The sequence below is a fragment of the Oncorhynchus masou genome, chromosome 13 (genome assembly GCF_036934945.1).
Source record: "Oncorhynchus masou masou isolate Uvic2021 chromosome 13, UVic_Omas_1.1, whole genome shotgun sequence".
Taxonomy (NCBI): domain Eukaryota; kingdom Metazoa; phylum Chordata; class Actinopteri; order Salmoniformes; family Salmonidae; genus Oncorhynchus; species Oncorhynchus masou.
In genome coordinates this window covers 16,302,821-16,319,845 of record NC_088224.1, presented here as the reverse complement: position 1 = coordinate 16,319,845, position 17,025 = coordinate 16,302,821, and the positions used below count along the sequence as shown (strand labels likewise).

The following is a 17,025-nucleotide window of genomic DNA, read 5'->3' as shown; positions in this document are numbered from 1 at the left end:
TTGACAAATAGAAATCCTCAAGCTGTATTCTGTGTGTTTCGTTATGGTGTCTGTCCCGTTACATGTTGTTCTTCCCCAGAATGTGACTCTCCATGGTCTGCTAGAGCCAGGGTCTGTGGAGCCCACTGTGGAGACGCCATTCAGACAGAATGTGACTCCCCATGGTCTGCTAGAGCCAGGGTCTGTGGAGCCCACTGTGGAGACTCCAATCAGACAGAATGTGACTCTCCATGGTCTGCTAGAGCCAGGGTCTGTGGAGCCCACTGTGGAGACGCCATTCAGACAGAATGTGACTCCCCATGGTCTGCTAGAGCCAGGGTCTGTGGAGCCCACTGTGGAGACGCCATTCAGACAGAATGTGACTCCCCATGGTCTGCTAGAGCCAGGGTCTGTGGAGCCCACTGTGGAGACTCCAGTCAGACAGAATGTGACTCCCCATGGTCTGCCAGATCCAGGGTCTGTGGAGCCCACTGTGGAGACTCCAGTCAGCCCCAGGGTCAGTCAGGAGGAGGAGGAGAGGAAGAAGATCATCGACGGTCAATACAAATGCTTTGAGAAGATGAACAGAGACCAGCCGTATAACAAATCAGGTAGTGATGATGTGCACTACTTTAATACTCAGTGTGTGGGATTATTCCAGATTATAAACTGGGTGGATTGAGCCCTGAATGCTGATTGGCTGAAAGTCATGGTATATCAGGCCGTATACCACGGATATGACAAAACGTTTATTTTTACTGCTCTAATTATGTTGTTAATCAGTTTATAATAGCAATCAGGCTCCTTGGGGGTTTGTGATAGAGTGCATTTGGAAAATATTCAGACCACTTGACTTTTTCCACATTTTGTTACGAAACAGCCTTTTTCTAAAAGGGATTCAATATTTTTTTTCCCATCAATTTACACACAACAACCCATAATGGCAAAGCGAAAACAGTTTACATTTACATTTACATTTAAGTCATTTGGCAGACGCTCTTATCCAGAGCGACTTACAAATTGGTGAATTCACCTTATGACATCCAGTTTCTTTAAAAAAAAAGCTCAGGTGCACCCTGCTTTCATTGATCATTCTTGAGATGTTTCTACAACTTGATTGGAGTCCACCTGTGGTAAATTTAATTGATTGGACATGATTTGAAAAGGCAAACATCTGCCTATATAAGGTCTCACAGTTGACAGTGCATATCAGAGCAAACACAAAACCATGAGGTCAAAGGTATTGTATGTAGAGCTCAAAGACAGGATTGTGTTTAGGCACAGATCAGGGGAAGGGTACCAAAAGATTTCTGCAGAATTAAAGTTCCCCAAGAACACAGTGGCATCCAGCATTATTAAATAAAAAAGGTTTGGAACCACCAAGACTCTTCCTAGAGCTGGCCGCCCAGCCAAACTGAGCAATCGGGGGAGAAGGGCCTTGGTCAGGGAGGTGACAAAGAACCCAATGGTCACTCTGACAGAGCTCCAGAGTTCTTTTGTGGAGATAAGAACAGCCCTTAGTTGTGGTATATTGGCCATATACCACACATCCTCTGGCCTTATTGCTTAAATATAATTTGAATATAATAAAATACTTTCAGTCATTTCAGGGTTACAGCACACAATCAGAAGAACCCATAAAGACAGGTACGATCACAAGTCACAGAGACAAACAATGACACTGTTCAGAATTTGGATATTAACATACTATACCAGTAGACAGACGACAGTGTGGCCAAATGGTTCATGTACAGTTGTTTTCACCCAGCAACATGTATTTACAATGAGTCTTCATTAGTTTGTTGTGTCTGGTTGTGTGTTGCTGGCGGAGCAGGGCTGTACTGTAACCGAACCTGGGATGGCTGGCTGTGCTGGGATGATACACCTGCTGGGACAGTCACCTGGCAGAACTGCCCAAACTATTTCCGTGACTTCGACTCCACAGGTAAGGCCTGGCTATAAGAGGCGTTGGTTAAACTGCAAGCAAGAATCAATAAAGTCAAAGTCGTGGTATGTCTGATTCTCCCATGCTGACTTGTTAACTCTTTGTGATAAATGCTTCACTGTGGAACTTGGGTTGAATTTGAAGTATTCATTGCGTTTAATTCATTATTCATGCTGTCAAGTGGTTGCAAAGCTTTACGGCCATGTACAGTTTAAGTGTTTCTGTTTAAGTGGCTAAGTGTTAAACATATTCAAAGTGTGTATTATTAATCCTACTTGATTGTTTCATCAGAAAAAGCTACAAAGACCTGTAGTGAATCAGGACAGTGGTTCCGCCACCCAGATTCCAATAGGACGTGGTCCAACTACACGCTGTGTAACTTCCACACGACTGGCAAGCTGAAGGTAAGTTTTGTCACTGAGTGATCCATCAAACCCATACATGTGCTATTTATAGCATATATTCTATCCTATTTTACAAATCACAACAAGGGGACATTTTCAAAAGGCGATAATACAGTTATTTTCAATGCAGAGGAGACCAGGGGGGAACAATTGGTCAAATTGAGCAAGATATGGGAAATACGGTGCAGAAAATGTACCTACGCTTACACACAATTACATTTTACAATCATGTTATGTAGGAAGTTATAGAGGAACAGGTTTCTATCTCTGAGCAATGCATAGTTAAACGTCAGACTCTAGTAATGCATAGTAAAACGTCTGACTCTAGTAATGCATAGTGAAACGTCTGACTCTAGTAATGCATAGTGAAACGTCTGACTCTAGTAATGCATAGTGAAACGTCTGACTCTAGTAATGCATAGTGAAACATCTGACTCTAGTAATGCATAGTGAAACGTCTGACTCTAGTAATGCATAGTGAAACGTCTGACTCTAGTAATGCATAGTGAAACGTCTGACTCTAGTAATGCATAGTGAAACGTCTGACTCTAGTAATGCATAGTGAAACGTCTGACTCTAGTAATGCATAGTGAAACGTCTGACTCTAGTAATGCATAGTGAAACGTCTGACTCTAGTAATGCATAGTGAAACGTCTGACTCTAGTAATGTATAGTGAAACGTCTGACTCTAGTAATGCATAGTGAAACGTCTGACTCTATCAATGCATAGTGAAACGTCTGACTCTAGTAATGCATAGTGAAACGTCAGACTCTAGTAATGCATAGTAAAACGTCTGACCCTATCAATGCATAGTGAAACGTCTGACCCTATCAATGCATAGTGAAACGTCTGACTCTAGTAATGCATAGTGAAACGTCTGACTCTAGTAATGCATAGTGAAACGTCTGACTCTAGTAATGCATAGTGAAACGTCTGACCCTATCAATGCATAGTGAAACGTCTGACCCTATCAATGCATAGTGAAACGTCTGACCCTATCAATGCATAGTAAAACGTCTGACTCTAGTAATGCATAGTGAAACGTCAGACTCTAGTAATGCATAGTGAAACGTCTGACCCTATCAATGCATAGTGAAACGTCTGACCCTATCAATGCATAGTGAAACGTCTGACCCTATCAATGCATAGTGAAACGTCTGACTCTAGTAATGCATAGTGAAACGTCTGACTCTAGTAATGCATAGTGAAACGTCTGACTCTAGTAATGCATAGTGAAACGTCTGACCCTATCAATGCATAGTGAAACGTCTGACCCTATCAATGCATAGTGAAACGTCTGACCCTATCAATGCATAGTGAAACATCTGACCCTATCAATGCATAGTGAAACGTCTGACTCTAGTAATGCATAGTGAAACGTCTGACTCTATCAATGCATAGTGAAACGTCTGACCCTATCAATGCACAGTGAAACGTCTGACCCTATCAATGCATAGTAAAACGTCTGACTCTAGTAATGCATAGTGAAACGTCTGACCCTATCAATGCACAGTGAAACGTCTGACTCTAGTAATGCATAGTGAAACGTCTGACCCTATCAATGCATAGTGAAACGTCTGACTCTAGTAATGCATAGTGAAACGTCTGACCCTATCAATGCATAGTAAAACGTCTGACTCTAGTAATGCATAGTGAAACGTCTGACTCTAGTAATGCATAGTGAAACGTCTGACTCTAGTAATGCATAGTGAAACGTCTGACTCTAGTAATGCATAGTGAAACGTCTGACCCTAGTAATGCATAGTGAAACGTCTGACCCTATCAATGCATAGTGAAACGTCTGACCCTATCAATGCATAGTGAAACGTCTGACTCTAGTAATGCATAGTGAAACGTCTGACTCTAGTAATGCATAGTGAAACGTCTGACCCTATCAATGCATAGTGAAACGTCTGACACTATCAATGCATAGTGAAACGTCTGACCCTAGTAATGCATAGTGAAACGTCTGACTCTAGTAATGCATAGTGAAACGTCTGACTCTAGTAATGCATAGTGAAACGTCTGACTCTAGTAATGCATAGTGAAACGTCTGACTCTAGTAATGCATAGTGAAACGTCTGACTCTAGTAATGCATAGTGAAACGTCTGACTCTAGTAATGCATAGTGAAACGTCAGACTCTAGTAATGCATAGTGAAACGTCTGACTCTAGTAATGCATAGTGAAACGTCTGACTCTATCAATGCATAGTGAAACGTCTGACTCTAGTAATGCATAGTGAAACGTCTGACTCTATCAATGCATAGTGAAACGTCTGACTCTAGTAATGCATAGTGAAACGTCTGACTCTAGTAATGCATAGTGAAACGTCTGACCCTATCAATGCATAGTGAAACGTCTGACTCTAGTAATGCATAGTGAAACGTCTGACTCTAGTAATGCATAGTGAAACGTCTGACTCTAGTAATGCATAGTGAAACGTCTGACTCTATCAATGCATAGTGAAACGTCTGACTCTAGTAATGCATAGTGAAACGTCTGACTCTAGTAATGCATAGTGAAACGTCTGACCCTATCAATGCATAGTGAAAAATCTGACTCTATGAATGCATAGTGAAACGTCTGACTCTAGTAATGCATAGTGAAACGTCAGATTCTAGTAATGCATAGTGAAACGTCTGACCCTATCAATGCATAGTGAAACGTCTGACCCTATCAATGCATAGTGAAACGTCTGACTCTAGTAATGCATAGTGAAACGTCAGACTCTAGTAATGCATAGTGAAACGTCTGACTCTAGTAATGCATAGTGAAACGTCTGACCCTATCAATGCACAGTGAAACGTCTGACCCTATCAATGCATAGTGAAACGTCTGACCCTAGTAATGCATAGTGAAACGTCTGACTCTAGTAATGCATAGTGAAACGTCAGACTCTAGTAATGCATAGTGAAACGTCAGACTCTAGTAATGCATAGTGAAACGTCAGACTCTAGTAATGCATAGTGAAACGTCTGACTCTAGTAATGCATAGTGAAACGTCTGACTCTAGTAATGCATAGTGAAACGTCTGACTCTAGTAATGCATAGTGAAACGTCTGACTCTAGTAATGCATAGTGAAACGTCTGACTCTAGTAATGCATAGTGAAACGTCTGACTCTAGTAATGCATAGTGAAACGTCTGACCCTATCAATGCATAGTGAAACGTCTGACCCTATCAATGCATAGTGAAACATCTGACCCTATCAATGCATAGTAAAACGTCTGACTCTAGTAATGCATAGTGAAACGTCTGACCCTATCAATGCATAGTGAAACGTCTGACCCTATCAATGCATAGTAAAACGTCTGACTCTAGTAATGCATAGTGAAACGTCAGACTCTAGTAATGCATAGTGAAACATCTGACCCTATCAATGCATAGTGAAACGTCTGACCCTATCAATGCATAGTGAAACGTCTGACTCTAGTAATGCATAGTGAAACGTCTGACTCTAGTAATGCATAGTGAAACGTCTGACTCTAGTAATGCATAGTGAAACGTCTGACTCTAGTAATGCATAGTGAAACGTCTGACTCTAGCAATGCATAGTGAAACGTCTGACTCTAGTAATGCATAGTGAAACGTCTGACCCTATCAATGCATAGTGAAACGTCTGACTCTAGTAATGCATAGTGAAACGTCTGACTCTAGTAATGCATAGTGAAACGTCTGACTCTAGTAATGCATAGTGAAACGTCTGACTCTAGTAATGCATAGTGAAACGTCTGACTCTAGTAATGCATAGTGAAACGTCTGACTCTAGTAATGCATAGTGAAACGTCTGACCCTATCAATGCATAGTGAAACGTCTGACCCTATCAATGCATAGTGAAACGTCTGACTCTAGTAATGCATAGTGAAACGTCTGACTCTAGTAATGCATAGTGAAACGTCTGACTCTAGTAATGCATAGTGAAACGTCTGACTCTAGTAATGCATAGTGAAACGTCTGACTCTATCAATGCATAGTGAAACGTCTGACTCTAGTAATGCATAGTGAAACGTCTGACCCTATCAATGCATAGTGAAACGTCTGACTCTAGTAATGCATAGTGAAACGTCTGACTCTAGTAATGCATAGTGAAACGCCTCACTCTAGTAATGCATATTGAAACGTCTGACTCTAGTAATGCATAGTGAAACATCTGACTCTAGTAATGCATAGTGAAACGTCTGACTCTAGTAATGCATAGTGAAACGTCTGACCCTATCAATGCATAGTGAAACGTCTGACACTATCAATGCATAGTGAAACGTCTGACTCTAGTAATGCATAGTGAAACGTCTGACTCTAGTAATGCATAGTGAAACGTCTGACTCTAGTAATGCATAGTGAAACGTCTGACTCTAGTAATGCATAGTGAAACGTCTGACTCTAGTAATGCATAGTGAAATGTCTGACTCTAGTAATGCATAGTGAAACGTCTGACTCTAGTAATGCATAGTGAAACGTCTGACTCTAGAAATGCATAGTGAAACGTCTGACTCTAGTAATGCATAGTGAAACGTCTGACTCTAGTAATGCATAGTGAAACGTCTGACTCTAGTAATGCATAGTGAAACGTCTGACTCTAGTAATGCATAGTGAAACGTCTGACTCTAGTAATGCATAGTGAAACGTCTGACTCTAGTAATGCATAGTGAAACGTCTGACTCTAGTAATGCATAGTGAAACGTCTGACTCTAGTAATGCATAGTGAAACGTCTGATCCTTTCAATGCATAGTGAAACGTCTGACTCTAGTAATGCATAGTGAAACGTCTGACTCTAGTAATGCATAGTGAAACGTCTGACTCTAGTAATGCATAGTGAAACATCTGACCCTAGTAATGCATAGTGAAACGTCTGACTCTAGTAATGCATAGTGAAACGTCTGACCCTAGTAATGCATAGTGAAACGTCTGACTCTAGTAATGCATAGTGAAACGTCTGACTCTAGTAATGCATAGTGAAACGTCTGACTCTAGTAATGCATAGTGAAACGTCTGACCCTATCAATGCATAGTGAAACGTCTGACTCTAGTAATGCATAGTGAAACGTCTGACTCTAGTAATGCATAGTGAAACGTCTGACTCTAGTAATGCATAGTGAAACGTCTCACTCTAGTAATGCATAGTGAAACGTCTGACTCTAGTAATGCATAGTGAAACATCTGACTCTTGTAATGCATAGTGAAACGTCTGACTCTAGTAATGCATAGTGAAACGTCTGACCCTATCAATGCATAGTGAAACGTCTGACACTAGTAATGCATAGTGAAACGTCTGACTCTAGTAATGCATAGTGAAACGTCTGACTCTAGTAATGCATAGTGAAACGTCTGACTCTAGTAATGCATAGTGAAACGTCTGACTCTAGTAATGCATAGTGAAACGTCTGACTCTAGTAATGCATAGTGAAATGTCTGACTCTAGTAATGCATAGTGAAACGTCTGACTCTAGTAATGCATAGTGAAACGCCTGACTCTAGAAATGCATAGTGAAACGCCTGACTCTAGTAATGCATAGTGAAACGTCTGACTCTAGTAATGCATAGTGAAACGTCTGACTCTAGTAATGCATAGTGAAACGTCTGACTCTAGTAATGCATAGTGAAACGTCTGACTCTAGTAATGCATAGTGAAACGTCTGACTCTAGTAATGCATAGTGAAACGTCTGACTCTAGTAATGCATAGTGAAACGCCTGACCCTAGTAATGCATAGTGAAACGTCTGACTCTAGTAATGCATAGTGAAACGTCTGACTCTAGTAATGCATAGTGAAACGTCTGACTCTAGTAATGCATAGTGAAACGATCTGACTCTCAGTAATGCATAGTGAAACGCCTGATCCTTTCAATGCATAGTGAAACGTCTGACTCTAGTAATGCATAGTGAAACGCCTGACTCTAGTAATGCATAGTGAAACGTCTGACCCTAGTAATGCATAGTGAAACGTCTGACTCTAGTAATGCATAGTGAAACGTCTGACTCTAGTAATGCATAGTGAAACGTCTGACTCTAGTAATGCATAGTGAAACGTCTGACTCTAGTAATGCATAGTGAAACGTCTGACTCTAGTAATGCATAGTGAAACGTCTGACTCTAGTAATGCATAGTGAAACGTCTGACTCTATCAATGCATAGTGAAACATCTGACTCTAGTAATGCATAGTGAAACGTCAGACTCTAGTAATGCATAGTGAAACGTCTGACCCTATCAATGCATAGTGAAACGTCTGACCCTATCAATGCATAGTGAAACGTCTGACTTTATCAATGCATAGTGAAACGTCTGATTCTACTAATGCATAGTGAAACGTCTGACCCTATCAATGCATAGTGAAACGTCTGTCTCTAGTAATGCATAGTGAAACGTCTGACTCTAGTAATGCATAGTGAAACGTCTGACTCTAGTAATGCATAGTGAAACGTCTGACTCTAGTAATGCATAGTGAAACGTCTGACTCTAGTAATGCATAGCGAAACGTCTGACTCTAGTAATGCATAGTGAAACGTCTGACTCTAGTAATGCATAGTAAAACGTCTGACTCTAGTAATGCATAGTGAAACGTCTGACTCTAGTAATGCATGGTGAAACGTCTGACTCTAGTAATGCATAGTGAAACGTCTGACTCTAGTAATGCATAGTAAAACGTCTGACTCTAGTAATGCATAGTGAAACGTCTGACCCTATCAATGCATAGTGAAACGTCTGACCCTATCAATGCATAGTGAAACGTCTGACCCTATCAATGCATAGTGAAACGTCTGACCCTATCAATGCATAGTGAAACGTCTGACCCTATCAATGCATAGTGAAACGTCTGTCTCTAGTAATGCATAGTGAAAAGTCTGACTCTAGTAATGCATAGTGAAACGTCTGACTCTAGTAATGCATAGTGAAACGTCTTACTCTAGTAATGCATAGTGAAACGTCTGACCCTATCAATGCATAGTGAAACGTCTGACTCTATCAATGCATAGTGAAACGTCTGACTCTAGTAATGCATAGTGAAACGTCTGACCCTATCAATGCATAGTAAAACGTCTGACTCTAGTAATGCATAGTGAAACGTCTGACTCTAGTAATGCATAGTGAAACTTCTGACTCAAGTAATGCATAGTGAAACGTCTGACTCTAGTAATGCATAGTGAAACGTCTGACTCTAGTAATGCATAGTGAAACGTCTGACTCTAGTAATGCATAGTGAAACGTCTGACTCTAGTAATGCATAGTGAAACGCCTGACCCTAGTAATGCATAGTGAAACGTCTGACCCTAGTAATGCATAGTGAAACGTCTGACTCTAGTAATGCATAGTGAAACGTCTGTCTCTAGTAATGCATAGTGAAACGTCTGACTCTAGTAATGCATAGTGAAACGTCTGACCCTATCAATGCATAGTGAAACGTCTGACTCTAGTAATGCATAGTGAAACGTCTGACTCTAGTAATGCATAGTGAAACGTCTGTCTCTAGTAATGCATAGTGAAACGTCTGACTCTAGTAATGCATAGTGAAACGTCTGACCCTATCAATGCATAGTGAAACATCTGACTCTAGTAATGTGACACAGACAGATAAATATGTGTTCCTCTTTATTGGAACAGACCAATAAAGAATACTGATCGTTGCATCTAGCGCCGGTTCCTTTAAAAGGCCTTTGTGAAGACACGAAGAATGCTTTGACTATTCGTTATTCAAGCGTGGCTCAGATGCACCTTGATTAGAGGATGGATTAAATTCATCTGTGCTTCAGACCTTAAAGCCTTGTCCTAGTCTCCCCTCTTTCACATTTTGTTTACATCAAGGTAGCAAATGGAAGTCAGGGTTAACGGTGAATGAATGTCCTTGATGCACTACTGTATAGTCTTATTTGTTTGAATATAGGGTGTATTTGTATTTTCCAGATGGCCTATATCCTGTACTACATGGCGATTGTGGGTCATGCCTTATCCATAGCCTCCCTCCTGATCTCTCTGGCTATATTCTTCTACTTCAGGTAAATATAGATGCTGCTGTTGCTTTCTTTATGAAACAAACTACTGGTTTGATCAGGGAGAGTAATCTGTCTTGGGTTGCTTTCTTCATGAAAAAACTACTGGTTTGATCAGGGAGAGTAATCTGTCTTGGGTTGCTTTCTTCTTGAAACAAACTATTGGTTTGATCAGGGAGAGTAATCTGTCTTGGGTTGATTTCTTTATGAAACAAACTACTGGTTTGATTAGGAAGAGTTATCTGTCTTGGGTTGCTTTCTTTATGAAACAAACTACTGGTTTGATTAGGGAGAGTAATCTGTCTTGGGTTGCTTTCTTTATGAAAAAAACTACTGGTTTGATTAGGGAGAGTAGTCTGTCTTGGGTTGCTTTCTTTATGAAACAAACTACTGGTTTGATCAGGGAGAGTAGTCTGTCTTGGGTCACTTAACACTTTTTTCCCACTTGAACAAGTGATGAAGATGATAATGGTGACGACGACGATGATGAAGATGAAGAAGATGATGACGCACCTAATCCTGAGGAAAATTAGGATGATGATAGTGGTGATAAATATGATGAAAACGATGGTGGTGATGACTGTGGTTGCTACAGTTCAGACGGCATTATATATTCCTCCTTGGCTGTGTGTTTCCTCTGAGATAACTGAATTGTAAAGATGACTGTGTGTTTCCTCTGAGATAACTGACTTGTAAAGATGACTGTGTGTTTCCTCTGAGATAACTGAATTGTAAAGATGACTGTGTGTTTCCTCTGAGATAATCGAATTGTAAAGATGACTGTGTGTTTCCTCTGAGATAACTGACTTGTAAAGGTGACTGTGTGTTTCCTCTGAGATAACTGAATTGTAAAGATGACTGTGTGTTTCCTCTGAGATAACTGAATTGTAAAGATGACTGTGTGTTTCCTCTGAGATAACTGAATTGTAAAGATGACTGTGTGTTTCCTCTGAGATAACTGAATTGTAAAGATGGCTGTGTGTTTCCTCTGAGATAACTGAATTGTAAAGATGGCTGTGTGTTTCCTCTGAGTTAACTGAATTGTAAAGATGGCTGTGTGTTTCCTCTGAGATATCTGAATTGTAAAGATGGCTGTGTGTTTCCTCTGAGATAACTGAATTGTAAAGATGGCTGTGTGTTTCCTCTGAGATAACACTGGCAGTGCAGACCTGTGAAAATGACATCTTCACATTAAGCCTAAATGCGTTTTCCACACATTTAGGGAAATCTATTCAACAGATTGTGTTTGTCATTTTCACACAACACTCTGGTTTCCAATTTGTCATTTTCTGTGATTGAATTGGGTAGCATTTGAAGGGAAGACATTTTGATTGGATAATATCGCTTTTTCCCCTCTTTGGGATTTCCTAATATATTGTAAATGGATAGATCACATATTCTTCAATAGTGTTGGAAAATGTTACAAAGATTACATTTCACAGTGACTATTTTAAAATTATTCAATTATTTACATTTTATAATTACTTTTCTGCCTTAGAATATTTGACATTATGATTATCATACACCATTTCAAGTTAAGATTTTTAGAAGCTGAATGTCCGCAAATAAGCTTGGTTTGTTACTGTAGCTGCATTGGATTATGGACCTTGACCTCCACGCTACCCTAGTGAAACTCATATTTAGGAGCAGTAATAGTGTCGCTGAATGTTTTACTCATTCTGATACTCGTGTCCTTTTAATTTCATGCTGGTTTATTTCTTTGTAACTACTTTAAAAGCAGACTCATTTCCTGTACATTTAAGAGTTCATGACCAAAGAAACATGAATTCAAGACAGTTTAAATAATGAGTCGGCTGTGCTCTTATTTAAGTGTAGAGCAACCTTAATGGTAATCCCTACTGATTTATCTTACTAAATATAGGATGCGAGTACACACTTAAGGAAGAACTGCATATTAAGGAAAACTCCTGGTGAATTTGAATGGAGTATAGGTCAGTAAAGGTGATTAAATCAAACCTAAGGAGAGAGTTATGATGACTGAGAAGGTCGGAAATCACCTCAGAGCAATAGATATGTGCAAGCAATTGACTCTACCATGATAATGTCAAATGCTGATTAGTCATAAAAAAAATCAGTTCTTCAAAAACAGATTGTAAAGAAAAGTTTGAGAAGTCAAGAGTCTGTCAATACTCAGAAAAAGAAGAAGAAAAACACTCCTGTATGACAATCAAATGATCCAAAGCAGATTGTGAAGGAACCTTCCATATGTATGAATATGTCCCTATAGCCCAATCTTTCGCAGTAGCAATGATCCTGGAAAAAGTGCTTAATTGTCATACTTGAGTAAAAGTAAATCAAATCAAATCAAATCAAATTTTATTTGTCACATACACATGGTTAGCAGATGTTAATGCGAGTGTAGCGAAATGCTTGTGCTTCTAGTTCCGACAATGCAGTAATAACCAACAAGTAATCTAACTAACAATTCCTAATCTACTGTCTTATACACAGTGTAAGGGGATAAAGAATATGTACATAAGGATATATGAGTGAGTGATGGTACAGAGCAGCATAGGCAAGATACAGTAGATGGTATCGAGTACAGTATATGCATGTGAGATGAGTATGTAAACAAAGTGGCATAGTTAAAGTGGCTAGTGATACGTGTATTACATAAGGATGCAGTCGATGATATAGAGTACAGTATATACGTATGCATATGAGATGAATAATGTAGGGTAAGTAACATTATATAAGGTAGCATTGTTTAAAGTGGCTAGTGATATATTTACAACATTTCCCGTCAATTCCCATTATTAAAGTGGCTGGAGTTGAGTCAGTGTCAGTGTGTAGGCAGCAGCCACTCAATGTTAGTGGTGGCTGTTTAACAGTCTGATGGCCTTGAGATATAAGCTGTTTTTCAGTCTCTCGGTCCCAGCTTTGATGCACCTGTACTGACCTCGCCTTCTGGATGATAATGGGGTGAACAGGCAGTGGCTCGGGTGGTAGATGTCCTTGATGATCTTTATGGCCTTCCTGTAACATCGGGTGGTGTAGGTGTCCTGGAGGGCAGGTAGTTTGCCCCCGATGATGCGTTGTGCAGACCTCACTACCCTCTGGAGAGCCTTACGGTTGAGGGCGGAGCAGTTGCCGTACCAGGCGGTGATACAGCCCGCCAGGATGCTCTCGATTGTGCCTCTGTAGAAGTTTGTGAGTGCTTTTGGTGACAAGCCGAATTTCTTCAGCCTCCTGAGGTTGAAGAGGCGCTGCTGCGCCTTCTTCACGATGCTGTCTGTGTGAGTGGACCAATTCAGTTTGTCTGTGATGTGTATGCCGAGGAACTTAAAACTTGCTACTCTCTCCACTACTGTTCCATCGATGTGGATAGGGGGTGTTCCCTCTGCTGTTTCCTGAAGTCCACAATCATCTCCTTAGTTTTGTTGACGTTGAGTGTGAGGTTATTTTCCTGACACCACACTCCGAGGGCCCTCACCTCCTCCCTGTAGGCCGTCTCGTCGTTGTTGGTAATCAAGCCTACCACTGTTGTGTCATCGGGCAAACTTGATGATTGAGTTGGAGGCGTGCGTGGCCACGCAGTCGTGGGTGAACAGGGAGTACAGGAGAGGGCTCAGAACGCACCCTTGTGGGGCCCCAGTGTTGAGGATCAGCGGGGAGGAGATGTTGTTACCTACCCTCACCACCTGGGGGCGGCCCGTCAGGAAGTCCAGTACCCAGTTGCACAGGGCGGGGTCGAGACCCAGGGTCTCGAGCTTGATGACGAGCTTGGAGGGTACTATGGTGTTGAATGCCGAGCTGTAGTTGATGAACAGCATTCTCACATAGGTATTCCTCTTGTCCAGATGGGTTAGGGCAGTGTGCAGTGTGGTTGAGATTGCATCGTCTGTGGACCTATTTGAGCGGTAAGCAAATTGGAGTGGGTCTAGGGAGTCAGGTAGGGTGGAGGTGATATGGTCCTTGACTAGTCTCTCAAAGCACTTCATGATGACGGAAGTGAGTGCTACGGGGCGGTAGTCGTTTAGCTCAGTTACCTTAGCTTTCTTGGGAACAGGAACGATGGTGGCCCTCTTGAAGCATGTGGGAACAGCAGACTGGTATAGGGATTGATTGAATATGTCCGTAAACACACCAGCCAGCTGGTCTGCGCATGCTCTGAGGGCGCGGCTGGGGATGCCGTCTGGGCCTGCAGCCTTGCGAGGGTTAACACGTTTAAATGTTTTACTCACCTCGGCTGCAGTGAAGGAGAGACCGCATTTTTCCGTTGCAGGCAGTGTCAGTGGCACTGTATTGTCCTCAAAGCGGGCAAAAAAGTTATTTAGTCTGCCTGGGAGCAAGACATCCTGGTTCGTGACTGGGCTGGATTTCTTCCTGTAGTCCGTGATTGACTGTAGACCCTGCCACATGCCTCTTGTGTCTGAGCCGTTGAATTGGGATTCTACTTTGTCTCTGTACTGACGCTTAGCTTGTTTGATAGCCTTACGGAGGGAATAGCTGCATTGTTTGTATTCAGTCATGTTACCAGACACCTTGCCCTGATTGAAAGCAGTGGTTCGTGCTTTCAGTTTCACACGAATGCTGCCATCAATCCAAGGTTTCTGGTTAGGGAATGTTTTAATCGTTGCTATGGGAATGACATCTTCAACGCACGTTCTAATGAACTCGCACACCGAATCAGCGTATTCGTCAATGTTGTTATTTGACGCAATACGAAACATGTCCCAGTCCACGTGATGGAAGCAGTCTTGGAGTGTGGAGTCAGCTTGGTCGGACCAGCGTTGGACAGACCTCAGCGTGGGAGCTTCTTTTTTTAGCTTTTGTCTGTAGGCAGGTATCAGCAAAATGGAGTTGTGGTCAGCTTTTCCGAAAGGGGGCGGGGCAGGGCCTTATATGCGTCGCGGAAGTTAGAGTAACAGTGATCCAAGGTTTTTCCGCCCCTGGTTGCGCAATCGATATGCTGATAAAATTTAGGGAGTCTTGCTTTCAGATTAGCCTTGTTAAAATCCCCAACAACGATGAATGCAGCCTCCGGATAAATGGTTTCCAGTTTGCAAAGAGTTAAATAAAGTTTGTTCAGAGCCATCGATGTGTCTGCTTGGGGGGGGGGTATATACGGCTGTGATTATAATCGAAGAGAATTCTCTTGGTAGGTAATGCGGTCTATATTTGATTGTGAGGAATTCTAAATCAGGTGAACAGAAGGATTTGAGTTCCTGTATGTTTCTTTCATCGCACCATGCCTCGTTAGCCATAAGGCATACACCCCCACCCCTCTTCTTACCAGAAAGGTGTTTGTTTCTGTCGGCGCGATGCGTGGAGAAACCCGTTGGCTGCACCGCATCGGATAGTGTCTCTCCAGTGAGCCATGTTTCCGTGAAGCACAGAACGTTACAGTCTCTGATGTCCCTCTGGAATGCTACCCTTGCTCGGATTTCATCAACCTTTTGTCAAGAGACTGGACATTGGCAAGAAGAATGCTAGGAAGTGGGGCACGATGTGCCCGTCTCCGTAGTCTAACCAGAAGACCGCTACGTTTCCCTCTTTTTCGGAGTCGTTTTTTTGGGTCGCTGCATGCGATCCATTCCGTTGTCCTGTTTGTAAGGCAGAACACAGGATCCGCGTCGCGAAAAACATATTCTTGGTCGTACTGATGGTGAGTTGACGCTGATCTTATATACAGTAGTTCTTCTCGGCTGTATGTAATGAAACCTAAGATGATCTGAGGTACTAATGTAAGAAATAACACATAAAAAACAAAAAACTGCATAGTTTCCTAGGAACGCGAAGCGAGGCGGCCATCTCTGTCGGCGCCGGAAGTAAAAGCTATACATAAAATTCCTGATATTAAGCCAACCAGCCGGCACAATGTTCTTAAAAACATATCAAATACAGACAGCTAAGCTAGGGGCACACTCCAACACTCAGATATAATTTACAAACACAGTATTTGTGTTTAGTGGGTTGGTCAGATCAGAGGCAGTAGTGGTGTCAACACGTTATATTGGTAGGTGTCTGAATTGGACCATGTTGCTGTCCTGCCTGAGCATTCCAAATGGAACGAGTACTATTGCGAATGAATTCCAATTCAATTCATGAATTGGCCACCCAGAAAAAGCAGAATTTGAATTTATTTTGACATCATGTATGGTTGCCAACACTATGTTTAACATGTCCTTGACACATTGCATTTCTAAAACTCAACCCCAGAAAAAATGTTTTAAAAAATAATTACAGTGGTCTGGAAATATTCTAGGATCATTTTGTAGGTTAACAATTCATAATCCACTTTCACTCTAGAATGGAAAGTACAACCTAACATCTCATAACCAAATTACAAACAAAATACTGTACATATTTGAGTTGTAATTAAAATCATATTTGAAATGGTATGTGTATTCTTTAGTAAGAAGATGCAGAAGATTTTAGCAAAATATTTGTCAAAGGAAGGAGACAAAATATGTTTAATGTCTCAGTTGAATTTATTTGAATTGGTTTAAATTACATTCTGCTTCCTTTAATTCAATTGAAATTCTGCTTCCTGTGTGGTATGGCCAACTCAAATTTCAATTCATGGGTTGAATTGAACTAGGCTAAATTTAGAAGTTCCGAATTGACACCAACCCTGTAAGACAGAGTGCAGGTGCACATAGTAATAGCAAAAAGTAAAATGCTCAAACTACTCTGTATCTGTGTCTTGACAAGAAGAGAATAGAATACATCCTTTCTTGGCATTG

General features: G+C 41.2%; 1 protein-coding gene across 1 annotated transcript in view; it reads left to right on the top strand.

Moving 5' to 3' along the window:
* The window catches only part of LOC135551793 (calcitonin gene-related peptide type 1 receptor-like), a 59,462-nt gene that overhangs the window by 16,285 nt on the left and 26,152 nt on the right, over positions 1-17,025 (top strand). Inside the window, exons 4-7 of the mRNA XM_064983019.1 lie at positions 80-590; positions 1,814-1,924; positions 2,216-2,328; positions 10,230-10,321. Coding sequence (XP_064839091.1) covers positions 80-590; positions 1,814-1,924; positions 2,216-2,328; positions 10,230-10,321 — 827 coding nt within the window. The remainder of the gene's footprint in view (positions 1-79; positions 591-1,813; positions 1,925-2,215; positions 2,329-10,229; positions 10,322-17,025) is intronic.